The sequence below is a fragment of the Amblyomma americanum genome, chromosome 1, assembly GCF_052857255.1.
Source record: "Amblyomma americanum isolate KBUSLIRL-KWMA chromosome 1, ASM5285725v1, whole genome shotgun sequence".
Lineage (NCBI taxonomy): Eukaryota > Metazoa > Arthropoda > Arachnida > Ixodida > Ixodidae > Amblyomma > Amblyomma americanum.
In genome coordinates, this window is record NC_135497.1 from 85,290,051 (window position 1) to 85,309,049 (window position 18,999).

General features: G+C 44.6%; 1 protein-coding gene across 1 annotated transcript in view; it reads left to right on the forward strand.

Annotated features, from left to right (window-relative positions):
* The first annotated feature begins 7,280 nt into the window (after positions 1 to 7,280).
* BBS9 (Bardet-Biedl syndrome 9) overlaps positions 7,281 to 18,999 on the forward strand; it is a 38,676-nt gene continuing 26,957 nt past the window's right edge. The window contains exons 1-4 of the mRNA XM_077666815.1: positions 7,281 to 7,467; positions 7,875 to 8,004; positions 14,450 to 14,612; positions 17,066 to 17,130. Of these exons, the coding sequence (XP_077522941.1) occupies positions 7,893 to 8,004; positions 14,450 to 14,612; positions 17,066 to 17,130 (340 nt within the window). The 5' untranslated portion in view covers positions 7,281 to 7,467; positions 7,875 to 7,892. The remainder of the gene's footprint in view (positions 7,468 to 7,874; positions 8,005 to 14,449; positions 14,613 to 17,065; positions 17,131 to 18,999) is intronic.

The window sequence follows — 18,999 nt, forward strand, 5'->3', positions numbered from 1 at the left end:
AAAGATTCTGATGACTTCCTTCTCAGGGGTCCGTTGACCCTCTAGGGTAACGCTGAGGGTTTCTTCGTTTCGCTTTCATCGCCTGACTCTCAGGAGCTCGGACATCTCCGTCGAGCAGGCGGGGCCTCTTGCCTTGACGTAATCTTCCACGCATTTTGCTGCAGCTTGGAGTTGTTCTTCTTTGTGGCTGAGGGAGCCGTGGTTGGTCCAGGAGGTGATATCGTCGGCATAGATGGCGTGTTGTATGCCTTCGATCTTCTCCAGCTTCTGGGCCAATCCAATCATTGCCATGTTATATAGGATTGGTGAGGTAACGGATCCCTGCGGGGTTCCTTTGTTGGAGTGCTGGAGAGCCGTGTACCCCCCTGAAATTTCTGCGCATTTAATTTTACGCCGGTATTCACACGGTTCATACTGAGCGATGCTATTGTGGGATTAAACCCGGCGTTGATTCAAAATTTACAATTAGACGAGTAATTTTCGTTTGCAAGACGAGAAGCTTTTTAGAGATAAATACTGTATGAGCGTCCCATTTAAGATGGGAAGAAAAGTATCCGCCGAGAACCTTGTGTTCGTTGACGATTTCTATGTGCTGGTCTTGAAAAATGAGTGAATACAGCGAAGGAACTACTTTATTCCTAGCATGAAATATGGCTTTGGATTTAACTGGGTTTACCTTCATTTAATTTGCTCTAGTCCATGCTCACAGCTTAATAAGGATATCATTGCATCCTAGCACTAGTTGGCTGATATTATTCCCTGAAGTAAGTAAGGTACTATCGTTAGTATATATAAACTGAGGTGATACTAGCAATATCATTGATATAAGTATTAAATAAAAGGGGAGCCACAATACTTTTTTGTCGCACGCCACATGTTATCAGTAAGAGAGATGGCCTTTGGTTATTAATACATACACACACTCGTGCCTATTTTCCAAGTAGGACTGAAATAAAGCTAAACCTGTCCCTCGAATAGAACTTGTCGGACCAGTTGCTTCATTATAGACGCGAAGAATGAACTGCGCCAACGAGACACGAGCGGCGAAGAGGCAAAGACGCACACAAACGCAGACTAACAACTTTATTACGTGAAGGAACACAATGCGCATATAAAGCAATGTCAGCATCTTATCAAAAACGCCGGCACGTGAACAAGTGCCCAGGAAAGAAATCAAACAACTGCAAAACTATCGCGTTGTAAACTATAGTCCTAAACAGGGCCAGTCCGCTCTAAGAAAACATAGAAACCATAAAAATCGCACATTGAAAGCACACAGTCGAGTGCGACCCGAACTGGGCGGTGGAAAGTACAAACAACCGATATGGGAACAAAAGCCTAGTCAGTCTTCGAGCACAAGTGCGGACACCAATTTTCACTGTTTTTTTTTTTGTTTCATGACGTAGCTTTTCTGAGCTCATACAGTGTTATGTGCTGTTGTGTGATCTGGTGCCTTTTTTCACTGCTTTGTTGTTTAATTACGCAGAATGCAGTAGATAGTTTTGTTTTGATTTTTTTGGGGGGTGGGGCTTGCGTAACTTTTATAAGTGTCCGCATTGCTTAATGTATACGCCTTGTGTGCCTTCACATGAAAAAGTTGTTAGTCTACGTTTGTGTGCGTTTGTGCCTCTTCGCCGCCCGTGTCTCGTTTGTGCAGTTCTCGAAAGTTTATTAATGACAATATCGGGATAAAAATGGAGTCAAACGCTTTACTGAAATGGATAGAAATTCCGGCTGTCAATAAATTGTTGTCAATATTTTCCTTTTTTTTTTTGCCTTCAGTGCTAGCAATTCAGCCTCAGTCGAGCGACCGTTCCTAAAGCCATACTGCGAGTATGTTAAAATAATTTTCTTGTCATAATATTTTGTAATACAAGAAATAAAATTTGCTGATCCCTTGGTAAATACTGGGAGCACGGAAATTTATCGGTAATCGGACGCAAGATTGTGAACACCACCTTTATATAATATAGGTGCACTTGAACATTTCATAGCAGAATTGGCAGTATACCTGATTCAAGTACCGGATTAAAAATATTAAGAAGGGACGTTAGCAAATCTTATACATATTTAACGGGTTTAATTTGAATATCGTCAGTGTCCAATGATTTACTGTTATTTGGAGCCATGGATGTCCTGCATATTTCATTTTCCTCTGTTGGAGCAAGAAATATGCTTTCAACACTGTTATAAGCTAGTGCAACTGTATCTGGTGTTGCAGAGTTTACAAGGCAGTGGCTGAAGTCGCTATCTTTCAGTTCACAGCCATTTATGGCTATTCTCGGAATTGAACGGGAGCTATCACGCCCAGGGACATTATAATTTTCCACGCAGCGCCAGGACGTTGTCTATTAATATCTGCAAATAGTTTTAGTAATATGCAGTCTTCGCCCACCTAAGCTCCGCATTTACTTGATTCATTTTTTTTAAATTCCTTTAGCGCAGATTCGCAGCGTGATCAGACAAAAATCTGATAAAGGCGGTTTTACTTTCTGATCAATTTTAAATGTTCCCGGTTAATCCATGGTTTTCTTGTTTTATTTGTATACATGTGTATACATATGTGTATTCACAAAGATTTTAAATGAATTCACTGTATGCATCATTTGCATTTGTTTTGCTCACGACCGTAGACCAATCACAAGTCATAATGTCTCGTTTGAACAATTCCAGATTCCGGAACACGTTCACTACCAGGAAACTCAAGCGGGTGACGAAAGCGCTCTCACATCTCATCCGCAGAGTCTCTGGCAAGCACTATGGCACGAAGGCGCATGATTTGTGCCGTCTCATTCATGCCTTCATACTCAGTCGTTTCTTCTACGCAGTCCCACGCCTGCGACTCCGACAAGAAGAAATCGCCACCCTAGATGCTATGCCCCGTAAAGTTTACAAGGTGACGCTGCACCTTCCCCCTAACACCCAAGCCGTGAAACTTCTTCAGTTTGGCCTCCACAACACTACACGCCAACTCATAGAGGCCTACAGACAAGCACAATACACTCTCCTAGCTCATTCGCACAGGACGTCACATACTTGACACCCTACAAATTCGTATACCAGCAGCCCACCCCACATTACTACCACTCCCCCGCCGTATACACGCACAGCTCCTAGTAAAACCCCTGGGTGGATGGATGGAAGGTAGGAGCGTCCCCTTTGAAACGGGGCAGTGGTAGTTGCCACCATGCTCAGTTTTTTTTCCTTTATTTTTGTTTAACTCTGCTGTAAGTTGTTAATAAAATTCTCCATTTTCTTTAAAATACGTCTTCCTACACTTTAAAACTTATGTCACCTCTCTGCTTTTGTACCACCAATCCTCCAATCGCTTTTTGCTAATTTCCACCGCAGATTTATTTACATGACTATTGTTATCTCTAAACCCTAAGGCCTCAGGAAGAGTGACTGTGCCTGCATCGACATCGGGATGGATACCATCACATTTTAGAATAAGGTGTTCTATTGTTTCTGCAGATTTACCACACACAGCACATGTGTCATCTTCTTCGTTAATTTTTTTTGTAGCTGCGCGTTCTAAGACACCCTGACCAAGCTTCAAAGAGGAGGGCACTGCCTCTTCAGTTATCATAAAACGTTTCCTTCCTGATCTGCCTTTTCCAGCATCGATATAGTTCTACACCACGTTTCTTTTCCATTGAATCTATCCAATTTTTTGCCTTCGACGTTTTTAACCTGTCGTTTAATGCTCTTTCTTTCTCGTTCCTCGTCTCTGGCAAACTTACTGGCCAGCTTTCTAGTTCGTATCCGCCACTGTGTGTCGACGCTCTTTTTGTACAGATATTTAAATACCTTAGCTGCACAACTGTTATCGTCCAATTTCCTCAGGCGTTCTTCGTATAGTAGTACTTAACCCTGAGCTTCCCGTGCTGGTCGAACGTTGCCCAGCCCATATCCCCCTGTACTGCCTCGTTTGTGGTTTTCCCGTGGGCACCTAGTGCTAATCTTCCAACAGTTCTCTGATTTACTTCTAATCGCGACTGAACTTCAGCCCTTAAGCATAGAACCGCATTCCCGAAAGTAAGCCCCTGCACCATTATTCATTTCCAAATACTTCTGAGGACTTCATACCTGTTTTACCCCCACAATGCCCTATGTTTCATTATCCCCCCCCCCCCCCCCCCCCCCCCCCTTGGAACACCCACGCCACCCATCAATCGGAAGCCGACGCCATATGGGTGGACGCAGCCCGCACGGGCGAAGACACACTCCAACTCATCGCCACTCTCCACCTTCCTGCCACATCCACCCCGAAATCCTCGAAAGGGGCGACATTCGCGCTTGCCCTTACACACACTAATGCCCGGTACGTACTTACCGACTCAAAGACAGCACCCTTAAATTTTGCACGAGGGCGAGTCCATGAGACCGCTTTCCACATCCTCAGCTGGACGGACGATGGATGGATGGATGGATGGATGGATGGATGGATGGATGGATGGATGGATGGATGGATGGATGGATGGACGGACGGACGGACGGACGGACGGACGGACGGACGGACGGACGGACGGACGGACGGACGGACGGACGGACGGACGGACGGACGGACGGACGGGTGGATGGATGGATGGATGGATGGATGGATGGATGGATGGATGGATGGATGGACGGACGGACGGACGGACGGACGGACGGACGGACGGACGGACGGACGGACGGACGGACGGACGGATGGATGGATGGATGCATGCATGCACGCGTGAGGGTGACATTCCAGGGGTATAGGTTATGATGCGCGTGGCTTGCTTTTTCTGTTTTATTAAAGGCCAGAGATGAATATGATAGGCGTTACCCCAAGATGAGATACCGTAGTTTAAGTGGCTGTGGATGAATGCGTAGTAAAGGGATAATAAAGTTTGGATTGGGAAATAGCTTCGGGCTTTAATTAGTGCGCGTAACCCATACGAAATCTGCTTGACCGTTTCAGCTACGTGCTGATGGAATTTTAAGTGAGGGTCAATGATAACACCCAGAAATGAAACTCGACCTTGCGACGAAATAGCAGCAGAATTGAGGTATAGTAGTGGTGTAGTGGGCAATGGCTTCTGAGGGGGATGAAACATCTGAAAACAAGCCTTAGTGACGTTCACGGGCAGGCGGTTAATGTGACACCAGCGCTCAAGAGAATTAAGGTCATATTGTAGGTAATGTATGAGCTGATTAATGTCCTGGTGCGATGGTAGAGTCATCTGCGTTTAGTATACTATTGCAATGCTTTAAACAGGGCGGTAAATCATCAATGTAGAGTACAAACAGCAGCAATTTGTGCTACTAGGGCTGGTGCATGGTGAGAATGGGGATAGCAACTTTGCACGCTGTAGTGCAACGCGTGCAGCACCGTGACAGTGCAGTTGACAACAGACATCGAGCCTATAAAAATTATTTCCTCGGACTTGAAGCGCCTATGCAAATACGTGGGGCTATTTGTTAACAAACATCGTTGAGCGCTCACGACTAACGGGCACACTTCAAGCACGAAGAGATTTATGCGTGACTGTGTCTGTAACAACAGGCTTTATAAGGTGCTTCGTAAAACGTACAATGCGTCAATATATCGGCAGTTTTTCATATCTCCGACACAGCCTTGTGAATGAAAATTGTGAATGTTCTTCTATGTTACTGGTACTTATGGGGCCATAATGTATTGTGCACATAGACACTCTGCACACAGTATTTACGCCGTCTTTCAGAAAGTCTACAGTCACTTAGGCAATCCTCACCCGTTGGTTTCCCTCTCGAAAGTCTGTAAGGACTTCTTTCCTCAATCTTCACCAATAACCAGGATGCCTCTCTCTTCATCGCTAATATCTCTAGGAGTAACTGTCTGGTTCCTCTGATTTATCCACAGTTCAGTAATGACTCCGTGCAACCTCAACTGTCTTGTCTTGGTAATGACACGATCGGGGCTGCATTTTATTGACTACGTCAGGTTTCTTTCTGATCCTAGTTTCCTCTTTCTTGTTTTCGCTTCTGTGTTATGGCTGATGCGATAAATTATAAATCAATATTTTAATGCAAAGAACTTTCGCGACCCATAAACCTTATCTAAATCTTTTTTTTTTTGAAGATGAAAGATCTTCCAGCGCTCATTGTTGCGTCCGTTAATTTGCAGTCATGTCCGCACTTACGCATTTATTGCTCTTTCATAATGATTACGTCGAAAACCTTTAATTTATCTTCGTACCATAGCTCCCAATGGCAGTCGTGTATAGTGTCGAGGCCGTCCTGTAATACTTCCTTGTTCATCTTCATCATCATTCAAGACCGCATAAATGACACCGTATTTTAATATCGTTCTTTTTCCAGTGTGCTCAGAGAGAATACCGCGGATGAGACGGATTACTGCACCTTTATCCTGCTCTTGCGGCGTAGCTCCTACAGAAGCCCATATGCACGCTATCGAGGCTATCTTAATTTATCTTCTTGCCTGCTACTTTTTTGTCAAGCTTACCTCGGTAACACAAATAACCTATGTATACACTGAACGCTAATGCAGACATGGGTTCTCTTTATTGTTATCGGGGTGAGCTGTATTGCTAAGTTGCGGTGTCAGTTTTCGGACAGATGGCCGGACGTACGAACAGAAATTTAGTGACATAAGGACCTGGAAAGGTATAGGTACAGACTCCGGCGTTAATAACGGCCACAAAACGCGTTACCAATGCCAATTCCTGCCGAGAAAAGCTGTGGGACATTTGTCTGCAGTGATTAAGCTGTACAATCTTACGCAGTTTGCAGTCCAAGATAGAGAGAGGGTGGACAGATAACTACAAAGTGAACAAGGGAAAGAGGATGAAGGCAAATGCTCTTTTGTCGAAACGTTGGCAAGCACCTTGAGGCTTTCCCTCCCTTGTTCACTTTGTGATTCCGAAGTTTGTATTATTTCTAACCGGCGATAGTTCTTCGTCTCAGCCCTTAACCGAAAGACATGACGCTGCTGCTCCCGTACGCGTCTCTCGGCTCTTTGCAGTTCTTTTAAATGTTCCTATATCAAGAAATTTTCATTCTGCACATCGTTATGAATTCTAATCAAATATTGTTGCTGGAGGAAAACGAAAGATTGACAAAGCAGGCTTACACCATTAGTACACAGATTAGCGCCTCGTTCAAAACGCTCGCTATTTATGCGTCCCCACCCCCGTCAACAGAAAGCCACCGCGTCCGGCGAAAGCACCTCCGCGAACTTGAGGGCAGCGCGCGTTTCCCTCTCCTCCAGACCGTCCATGCGAAGGAGGGAAGGCCCCTGCCCACTGAGTGGCGCCACCTGGATCCGTAGATTGGCGCGTTGCTAGACGACCGGCGAAACGACATGCGCCCGTGTTTTTCAGGTATGCCGTGCGTCTGTTCAGCAGTCTGATTTGCACAAACGTTTATGGATAATTATTTGTTTCGGTATATAGGCGCCTAGACTGACATGACTCGCTGCAACGCTTGTATGAATGAGAGGTTAGTTCAGACCTGCAGCGGCCGGAGTGTGCAAAGTTTTGATCTTGCCATTCAAAACGATAGACTATCCTCAGGATTTTGATCCTGGTGCGATAAACGGAACCGTTAGGGATACCTGAGATCGGTTTCGCTCTCATAAACTGTAACTGTTTATACACCGATGAGCGGATTTGCGTTCCACTGTCAGTGTTGAGAATTCATAAAGTTGGTCTTTTGCTAATATAAAACGAATATCCGCTGTGTGAATGGCCTCACCGCCGACGCAATGCCAAAGAAAGCAAACCTGTGGTTTTTCGGTTTTCTTTCGAAGGGGAACAGCTCTTAGGTGCGACGGACTGGATGGTGTCGCGCAAATGTAGATACAAGCTGGTTATTTTCCAGACGTGAACCGCTATTTCACTTCCCAGGTTTTGGTGAACCTTCAGATGTCACTTTTTAAAGCGCGTGACTGGTGGACTGCTACCTGTGGGACAGACGAGGCATTTGATGCTGCCTGCCTGTGCATTGGCAACGCCACCAATGACCCGTCTAAATCAGGTTAGTGGTGGTGCAGAAAACTTGCATGCGCGGCCAGATCCTACTTTGTGTAGGTTCTGGTACTTTTGGTGCCAGAACCTAGGCAAGGCTTAGGCTTTTTTCCAACATTTGCATCCGCGCAAGCAGATCGATCTCAGCAAAATTAATCAAACAAGAAATCTGGCACTCATTTAATTAATCCGACGGAAATGAACGGCGGGTTCTCTGCAGGTCTCTTCAGTGACTCCAGTGTTTTTGCTGCTGCAGTGCACGAAAAAGCTTCCGGTTATATGTGGTACCAAAGAGTGACATGCATGCGTTCAGGTTCGCTCCTTAATCGTGCAAATTTATTTGGATTAGTAACAAACAAAATAACGTTCTTTTTCTTTTTATTTTGATGACCAGTTGTGAATTTCTCGTAAAGTGGGCTTGTAAATGAAACGAATCTGGGAATCCAGGCTGTACACATATTAAGCGAGAGAAGGGAAGTGGGATTGACCCCTATATCCTGCGTTTAATGACACATTTTCGTTTTCGAGCTTCGGCCATGAGAGCAGAAGATGGAACGCCTTTATTCCCTATAGATCTATCTTCGGTGACTGAATATGAGCGGGGCGTCACACAGTTTCAGCATGGCCTCTGCTGTACTGCGTGTTTCGCTCAGTAGCGGGAGGGGGGGAGGGGGGCTATTAGCGTCAGCTAGTGTTCCTGTAAAGCACACACCAGGAACACTAGCGTCATCGTTCTATTTTTCAAGAATGTCGGTGCTCGGGGCAATATAATTCTGTCTCCAGATCGCGACTACTCGAAGAAGAGCATCGCTCTGTACGCAAACCGATGAAAAGTAAGACGATTACACGGCACGCATTGGAGAACGTGATTCGCAGCTGTTTATCTGCGTGCGAGTGAGATACTAAGTCGTCGTGAGAGGTAGCTTCTCTGTACTGCAAGGAAGCTTGTTAGGAAGTCGACCTCGTTGTGATCGTGGTACTTCGCAAAGAAGAAAGTATCTCCATTCCGTTTCTTGTATCCACTAAATATCTCAAAAGTCACAAATTTTTTGTTTTTCTAACTGGCACAAGCATAACTGACTATGCAGTGTACTGAGTGAATTCAATGCTGATGGAATCCAATTAAGTGAATTTCAAGGAAAGCTCGGCCTTGGGCCCAACTACGGGGTTTTTAAAAATGAATTTATGGAGAACACGTAGATGTTAACACGCATCTACCAAATCTGTTTGCGTGCTATTTCTTGCGTTTAAAAGTGGTTGCTACAAAATTCTAAATTTCTGAAAATTAAGAAAAAATTTCCGGCGTTCTGCTGACCTGAAAAACGAGGTTCCATCTCAATAGGGGTGCGCGAATATCCGAAATTTTCGAATACCAAATAGAATATCCTCCTATACGATTCGCTTAACAAATCAAATAGCGCATGTTCAAAATTATGCCAAATGAAGCGATAACGTTCTCAAGTTTTCGAATAGTTTTCGAATAAATGGCACTAAGTAGGAATAGGCACTCCGTAGTTTTCATCAACGACCGGTTCAAGAACAGGGCCCACTCAGACTGCTCGTAGCATGCTGCAGACACCAGTCTGCGCGCGGGAAGGAGGATCCAGCCCTGGGACGCGGTCCACTGGTGTGACGGCGTTCATAATGCTTACGTATGATATAGCCTTGAAGACTGGGCGATGCTGCAGGGTTCTTCCAGGTTTAGAAAGCCCTGCCTTCATGCCCCATCTCGTAGGACATGGCTCAAAACTCTCGTCTCTTTCATGAACAAAAATGTGGCACTGGTTTCTTCGTTGTCGACATCAGCAGCAAAAGGTGATTTTTCTATGCGTGCGACGTGACGGTCGTATAGTGAGATTTAGCATACCGGAGACGTATTAAAGTAGACGTGTACCGGCGACCGGGCTCGTATACGTCTACACTAGTACGTCTCCCGTATGCTAAAGCTCTCTGTTATACTGACTTCGTCTTGCGTGCCCCCTGGGGGAGACCAGTGTTGCGTCCGGGGAGACCAGTGTTACGTAAAGTTCTAACTCCATCAGTTATAGCGCCGCCGCTAGCGCCTCGCTGTTTTGCATGAATATTCGTTTATTACGAACATAACCGTCTTGTACGCATATTCCCACAAGTAGCGAATAATAATGCAAATATTCAATTCGTATTCGATTCAGTGCTCGCGTTGTCTGGATTTTTGTTTGTCCTCGTTTTCTGCGCTGTTATATTATGGATGGCACAGCTAGACTCCTTGTATTCAAATCGATTTCGAAAAAATACTATTAACACACAGCTACATTTCAGTCCTGTACTTTAATGACGTCCTGTATTAACCCGCCATGTGCATGCAGCATGAACAACGATGACTTGTGCAAAGCACGAGATTTTAAGTACCGTAATATCCGGACTACAATCCGCACCAGGTGCATTGTCGGCTGGGGTCAGTTCTTGTTGAAAAACAAATTTTTTTACCACGTTATCCGCACTCGGTGCTTAGTCCGCGGGGGCTAGATGCACAGTCCACAAATCCGTACGGGCGCCGAAACGACAGTGTATTTCTTTGCGGTTCTCTTGGCGATTAAAAGCTTTCTTTTTTTTTTACTATCGCCACAAAAATTATGCAGTCTCAAAATCCGCCATGATCAACATTATCCGGGCTGTTGGAGCAAACGAGAAGTACCATTCCTGTGTCGGCAAAAAGTTCGTCTTTGCTGTCTTGGCTCTGATTTTCTTCCTTGAGAGCAGACATGTCCAGCTCTGTCAGCTCAATCTTTCTTGCTGTGAGGCGAAACGCACAGCAACGCATTGCGCGGGATGATTGTGATAACAGCAAGCCTGTGGGCATGTCTTATGAAATCAAACTCTAGTGATCAGGCACCTGCTTTATTAATGCGAAAGCCTTATGGCACGAAATTCGGATGATGCAGTTCCTAGAATGTATAGTCATGAATTATGAAACGCAACGTACTATGAAAGTCATGACTCGTTGTCATCGTCATGACTCATAGTTATTCTGCAACGTATCATGGCTCATCACTTTACAAGTAACGCAATGCAAGTTGTATAGAGTTTTTACAAAGTATGCGTAGCCATAGTCATGACTTATGACTCGGAAGCATTCTGCAACGTAGCATGACAGCATTTTACAAGTAACGTAAGGTGTATAGAGTTTGTATGAAGTATGCGAAGTCATGGCTCGTAGTTATAGTCATAACGTATAATTCATAATCATTCTGCAACGTTGCATGACTCAGCATTTTAAAGTAACGTTAGGATTATACAATTGTATAAACATTGTACACAGTCATGCCTCGCACTCATAGTAATGACTCATGAGTCAGTCATTCTGCAACGTAGCATGGCTCAGCACTTTACAAGTAGCGTAATGTAAGGTGTAAAGAGCTTGTACAACATTATGCATAGTCATGCCCCGCGGTCATATTTATGGCTGAGACATTTTGCAACGAAACATGACTCAGCACTTTAAAGCTTTCACATTCTCGCACGTAAGCAATCTTACGTGTGTCTGCCTAATTTTTTTTCTATGTGAGTTGTTGGGAGAAGACGCGCGGTATACTTCGAATGGAGATAGCTGCAAGTGTAGGTAATTATGCATAGCACCAGTAAACTGCGCGATGAATGTAAGAAACGCAAACAGAACTCATGTGTGTCTTTAAAAAAAACCTCACGACAATGAGAATTACTTTGGACATGGCATCTTATAATAGGCGATTTTTAAAACTAAACTAACATGTATAGTCCGCACTTATAGATAGCTCGCACATCGAACAATTTTAGCATGCAAACATGTGTAGTCCCCGGCCTGCGCATACCAGAAATTGCGGTACTTCGGCGTTTATTTTTCTGCTGACCTGACGCAGTCAAAGCACATTTAAAATTCTACACCGTATCAAGAAAACAGCTGGAGTGTTACAACTTCTGCTAAGAAATTTCAACCCATTTCACCTCAAGGAAGTTATACTTTACTCCTGTCCGCACGGTACTTGAGTATGCATCTATCTGTTAGGACCCATTGCGAAAGAACCTGTAGAAAAACTGAAAAAAAAAGAAACAGAATAGGGCTCCCCCCCTTTTTTTTTCTCGATATTACGATAGGGCACTTAGCGTGTGAGAAAGCAAATGCATGCTTCAATGACCAGTTCTTAAAACAAAAAACACATCAGATTTGAAATTTTTGCACGCTGTTTATCACCCTAAAATAAGTACAGAGAAATGAAAATATTCAAAGCCTCCATCCCATGCTTCAAAAAGAAGGGACCGCAAATTAAGACTTTATAACTCTCCTCTTAGAGATGACTTAATTTTTAATCGTTTTTTTTTCGTATAGATCAGTCCGTGAATGGAATGCTTGCCGCCACATATTGTTAATTATGCATCGATTGAAGCCTTTTTTGGTGCCTGAAGTGCATGATTTCCTATTTTGTTTCGTGAAGGAGACCCCCGCCCGCTGTAATGCCTGTTGGTGATGCAAATATCAAATAAACAAAACAAATGTTACTAATATGTAAAAAAATTCTGCCATAAAAAAAAAGCCTGCATATAACGGGCAAAACTTTCGACTTTAATTGACATTGGCGGTCATTATCCCTATGTGCAGCGTCTTTCGGGAATGCAGGATACTCTACCTGATGCAAAGCTACCGTCGACGGCTCTACGTTTTCGTGTGATTCAAGAGAGTTTTATTGCATGACACAACTGAAGGTTGAAAGTTTGTTATCGCTCTGATACTAAATTACGGAGCATGGTTAAGTGTGCATATCTGTGTAGCTACAGCCTATATGGCTGCTCACAGCTTGCTGCGCGAGGTGTCGTTTTTTTGGGGTGTTTTACGTCAGAATTTAAGGCACGTATTATGTCAGGTGTATCAGGGAAGACTAAGTAATTTTCAAAAATAGGCTTTTTTGGGTAAAAATGTGGCTTTTGCGGCATAGTATAACCAGTGTTGGCGGACACCAGAAAACCGGTGAATCGTTATAAGTAGTAAGCTGGTTAACTAATCTTTAATAATTAACTGTTTCACTCTTAGAGTTAGGCGCCTAGTTGGAATTAGAGATTTGTAGCCAGTCGTTAGTAATAGCCTTACCAGTCTTTAGAATTTCGAAAACGCGATTATCCTCGGCGCTGTGGCTCGATAAAATCTGTCTACATCGTGCCCAAAACACGCGCTTTCGAAAACCATGCAGGCAAAGCAACCTCTCCAGTGCACGTAACTAATAAAAAAAGCCAAATTTTGTCGAGGCACAGCGCCAAGGCTAACCGCGTTTTATATATTCTAAAAATTAATATGGCTATTACCAACAACCGGCTACAAATCTCTAGTTGCATCTAGGTCCCTAACTCTACTAGTTAAAAAGTTGCTTATTAAAAATTAGCTAACCAGCTTACTGCTTAAAACTATTCACCAATTTTCTGGTGTCCGCCAACACTGGTAATACTGTGCTGAAAGAGCCATATTTTTACCTTAAAAACCAAATTTTAAGTAAATGTTGGGGTAAAAATATGGCTCTTTCAGCACAGCCCTCCACTACGGCACCTCTTCTTCCTTTCGTCTTTCACTCCCTCCTTTATCCCTTCCCTTACGGCGCGGTTCAGGTGTCCAACGATATATGAGACAGATACTGCGCCATTTCCTTTCCCCCAAAACCAATTATTATTATTATTATTAAATGTTGGCGGACACCAGAAAATTGGTGAATAGTTTTAAGTAGTAAGCTGGTTAACTAATTTTTTAATAAATAACTTTTAATGAGTAATTTTGAGAGTTACTTAAGGGCGCTCGGCTACTGATCCGGCGTACCCGGGTTCGAACCCGACCGCGGCGGCTGCGTTTCGATGGAGGTGAAACGCAAAAAGCGGGCCCGTATGCTGTGCGATGTCAGTGCACGTTAAATATCCCCAGGTGGTCGAAATTATTCCGGAGCCCTCCGCTACGGCACCTCTTTCTTCCTTTCTTCTTTCACTCCCTCCTTTACCCCTTGCCTTACGGCGCGGTTCAGGTGTCCAACGATATACGAGACAGATACTGCGCCATTTCCTTCCCCAAAAAAACAATTATTATTATTATTATTATTATTATTATTATTATTATTATTATTATTATTATTATTATTATTATTATTATTATTATTATTATTATTATTGTTATTATTATTATTATTATTATTATTATTATTATTATTATTATTATTATTATTATTATTATTATTATTATTATTATTATTATCTGAGAGTTACTTAAAGTCTTCTCTGAAACTTCTGGTATATTGCGCCAAACTCTTGGGCCCATTCATTCGGCAGCCATCTCACCGTATAGTCTTAAGCTCGACCTGTGCGGCCACGAACCGACGTCATTGTCTTGAAAGCAATTAGTACAGTTGCATTGGCAGGCTCGGCAAAGACAGTAGATTGCGCCGAATTTTTCACGTGGTTTTTTCACGCAGAACAAATCCTGGTGGGCAGCCACGCCGGCGTGCTGCGAGTGTTCCAGCCCACGTGCGCGCAAAAGGAGGACGGAAGCTTCGAGGGCTTTCGGCCGGAGCACGTGTTGCTGGAGTTTCAAATGACCCAGGCCATCCTTCAGGTGCTTCTGGGACAGTTTGTCTCGTGAGTAGCGTGGTCTCTCGTAAAGCTAATGGCTGCACGGAAGAGCGCTAGCCAGCCTGTGTCAGTTAAAAAGCTTGCACATTTGATGCGTTGAATCAACGAGCGCAAGACACGGTCAATACAGGCAAAATGCTGTCTACCTTGAAGGAAAGACAGCAATGATTTTGTGTTGGCTTCATTACTGTTGTGAGCGTGATCATCTCGTTGGAAAAACTTGTAAATGTGTCAACAGCGTTTCGTTCTTTAACTTGCTGAATATCGTACATGACACAGGGCGTTCTCGTTTTTCCTCACTAGAATATCGAAAACACGAGGGATCATCAAGCGATAAAATCTGGGAACATTTGTGTGCGTGGCGGGCCATCGGCGGACTTTCTGCGAATTTAGCGCTCTGCCGTTTCTGTTTCCTAACGTCGGCGCATTTGGTCTCAAAACATTTTTACTGCTCAATACCGCTGTATTGGCGAGGGCGATGAATTAAGACACGCGGACGCTTGCCGAGTTTCTTTACACGATGAATCATCTTTCCTGCGCCAAGTAGCCAGTGTACTGATTGTCCTGCGAAAACAGAGTGAAATGACCTCGTACGAGGCGCCTAGAGTGAGTAATGCTTTGAGATGCTTGCGAATCGAGTACTGTCACTACTATTTCGAAAAAACCTATACGTACTGAGTTGGAGTATGCTATAGCACACGCACGAGCGAAATTACTTTAAAACTGAGAGGTTTGACAACTTATTTATTTCTGTGAGCGCATAGATGTCTTCGGGCCTTAAAAGAGATCCCATAAAATGAGAGGAAGCATGAGCCGCGTAAACACCGCGTTGACTGCACTTAAGTGGGGGGCTTAAATCTAAAAACAGGCTGATCTGCAAAACTTCCTCTTACTTTCCTCCTTTGCCTCCTCCTCTAATCGCGCTTCTTGCAGCATTGCAATAGTCGGATATAAAGAGGGCGATTTCGGGGGAGGCTGGTCAGAATAACATAGTTTTCAGTAGCTTGTCGATTTGCTCTGCTTGGACGGAGTGTAATAAAAATGGCTACATGTTCGCTCTTAGGAACTGCAAAGGATGTAAACAGGTTCCGACCTTTCGACTTAGGCTATGTTATGGTCCGTGTCTAATTGGGTAGGACATTCGTTTCGTTACTGCACTGGTGAAAACTGATGGGTCCAGCAAACGATTCCTGCTGAAGTGGGTGGGCTTGACTCAACGAAGTTGTTGTGAAAAGCATCACCAAATGCCTTTGACAACAGATTCCCATCCATTGAAAGTTGTTTTAAGAACACGTTGTAAAAAACATAGGCCTTTTAGTTAGAGAATCGCTTGTTTTTTTTTTTGAACTTTTAATGCGATATAACATTTAGGCTGTCGTCTCACAAATGATTCCCGTCTTCTGCGTTACGAAATTTTCTTCACATCACCCCAATTGATCACTCAGAGAGCATTGAGAAATTTTAATTTCCACACGTAATTCCCTGATTGGCCGAGAGAGGTCACGTGACCTTATGACGTCATCACAACCTGCCCAACGGATTGCGAGCAAACTGCACACCGTTGCTAAACTGCAATTCAGCTGCCACGTGCCCACCGTGGCGCTGCGCGTGAGCCTTACGGGAGCTCGGGAAGAGTAGCCTGGGTCTCACAAACAAGCACCACCGGTGGCTGGCTTTGAAGCAGCCACCTGCCGCGGCAGAGGCGCGTCGCTTAGCCGCTACACCACTGCGCTAGTTGGGGTATGAGGACTCCCCGCGATCTATGAATGCGATTGAGAGGGTCGTGACGTCATCAACACAGCGTGACCATCAGTCGACCAATCAGAGGGCACCGCCAAAGTTGAAAATGTGAGAACCCGCAAAATTTAGACGTTGACCCATCCCAAAAAATTCCTAAGGACCCCCAATATTTTGGAAGTAGGCCTACACCAGAAAATGGATGAAGGTGGATTAATTGGTCGGATGAGTATAATACTATGTGATAATCCAATGGACGGTACTCAAACATTCTAGACAGGAACTCATGGATACCATATAAGAGCTATGGAACTTGTTCTAACCAGAGTTTTGGCAGGAAAATCGCAAGTACAACATTAGACGCCCATTGTAGACATCATAGCGGGCAACCTAAAATGCTACTGCATTTTATTCTTTAAGATTGAATTTAAGAAGGGCTGCAGGTTTTTTTTGTTATTTTCGCACAGAACTGTGCCTTGAAAGAGGCTGCGGCGTAAAATCTTCCAGCAGCAAAACATTTTGATCAACAGTGGTGTAGGCTGTTGTGAAGTCCATCATTGGAGGCTCCAAACGGGCGCGTCAAGCGCACAGACCATGCAGAGAAGGAATGGTAAAAGCAGTGTACGAAATCTAAGAAACGAACTAGAACTGTATTCATGCGTTGCAAAGTGAGCGACGGCTGTTCTTTCTTATTTTTTTCTCTCTCTCCTAATTTCTTCCAGCGGATCTGACAAACTCTTCATCGCAGCTTTGCATCCACGGAGAATTTCTGTGCACAGTCTCACAGGTGATGGTTTTCCTTATCATGTCTCGTTTTAGCGCGCCTTTCGCGCGCACTGGAAATGTTAATTGTCGATCAGGAACGCGCCCCGAATCCGAGCGTCTTAGCGAGGCTGCCACGCGTTGTAGAACTTTAGTCGATATTGTAAAGTGCGACTCTAACGGAAACTGCTTGCATCTTTCTGATGTTTTCGACGCATCGGTGCTTTCAGCTTCTTGTGACGAAATATGCTGGAAATTGTCGACCTGAAAGCGCATTGCTGCTCATTTTTATTGTTGCCTTGGTAAGTGGGGATAATTATTGTACCACTAATGGGTCATGCAAAGGCAGCTGATGTAGGATAAATTGTCGCAGCGCTTTCTAAAAGGATGCAACACTACTTGACAGAGAAGGCAGAACTCGAGCATCGCCCCGTAGAACTTTCTGCCCGTGAACTCGCAAGAATCAAAGCAGTTCCCCCTTTTGTTGAGAGAGCGAATTAAAAAAAAAGCACTCTGCCAGAGCGGCAAAATGCTTGCTGCGGAAAACTACCCTAGCTGCTGCGTAGTAAGGCTTCCATTTTTCCCGTAGCGCAAAGGTAGTTATAGAGCAACAAGGTACGGCGTTGTGCGAGTTGGTACATGAAGAATGCCAGTAAAGCCACGCAAAAACATGAACGCAGGATGAAAAGACAAGACGAGCACTGCACCAGCAACTGACGTTCATATCGCACACAGCGAAGTGCAAAGGAGCGACAAGACGAGAAACCACACACACGCGCACACAAAAGGGGGCACGGGTGTACGCAAGGGTTCAAGGCGGCGCCGCAAACTCTCGCTCACGCCCGGCCGGAAACTAACGCTTGTTCACAAACAACACCGACTGTAGCGTTTCTCCTTCGCGGACGGTCACAAGAGGCCTACGAACGAAAGCCGGGTAAACGAAAAACAGGCGCCTTTGTTTGGCGAATTGAAGCCGCATCGCATAGGTGGTAGGGGCGACGAGCAATGCGGCGTTGAGTAGACACCGATGAAAAATAGGCTTTAACGGTGCGGGTGAGCCGGCGCGAAATGAAAAGGCAGAGAGAGGGGCAAGAGGAACCTGTTGCCAGGCAGAGCGGGAAGAAGAGAGGGTGGCTGGCGCTACCGCGAAGAACAAATAAAAGCAGGGTTCGATCAGCAATGGAGGGATGAGAACAAAATACTTATCCCTTGTTAAGAAGAAAGAGAGAAAAAATGTGGGCGAAACAAAGAAACAGTATTAGAAAGATGTAGCGTTGAGCGAGTTGGTTCACGACGAATCAGCTTCATGGTAAAACAGCAGGAGAAACAGACGCAGAGACAACAGACACTGGAGATTATTTTGTGTGTTCTTTATTGGAGAACAGATACCCGAGCACTGACTATCAGCTGAGCTGCATTATGTCACAGCAACCTATCTGAGCGTGGGAGCTGTGTACTGAATGGAAGGGCGTCAAAACAGGCATTGTTAGTAAAACAGGAGTTGCCATCGGTACTAAAACTGGAAACATCGGACACTTCGATTACTGAACTTCCGTCTTGTCACCAGAAGTTCTGTTTCTGACAGCGCCACAGACGGTGTGCTGAAGAAAGCGGAGGCCCTCTCTCTTATTGCGTGTCCCTTGCTAATCTCCCTCGTGCAGTTATCAGTACGGCCCGTATCGCCTTACAACTGCACACGAGTCGAGAACTGGCCGGAGACCACCCGCGCGGCAATGCAGAGCTAGATTACTGCCCATGAATGAACACTGAGTCGGCGGATGCTGTCCAAAACGACCGTAGAGACACCGTCCTGTCTAACCTTCATGTAAACGAATCCACACGCAGAATCGTGTATCATATCACGCACAACGTGGTCGCTGTCATTACTGCCGGT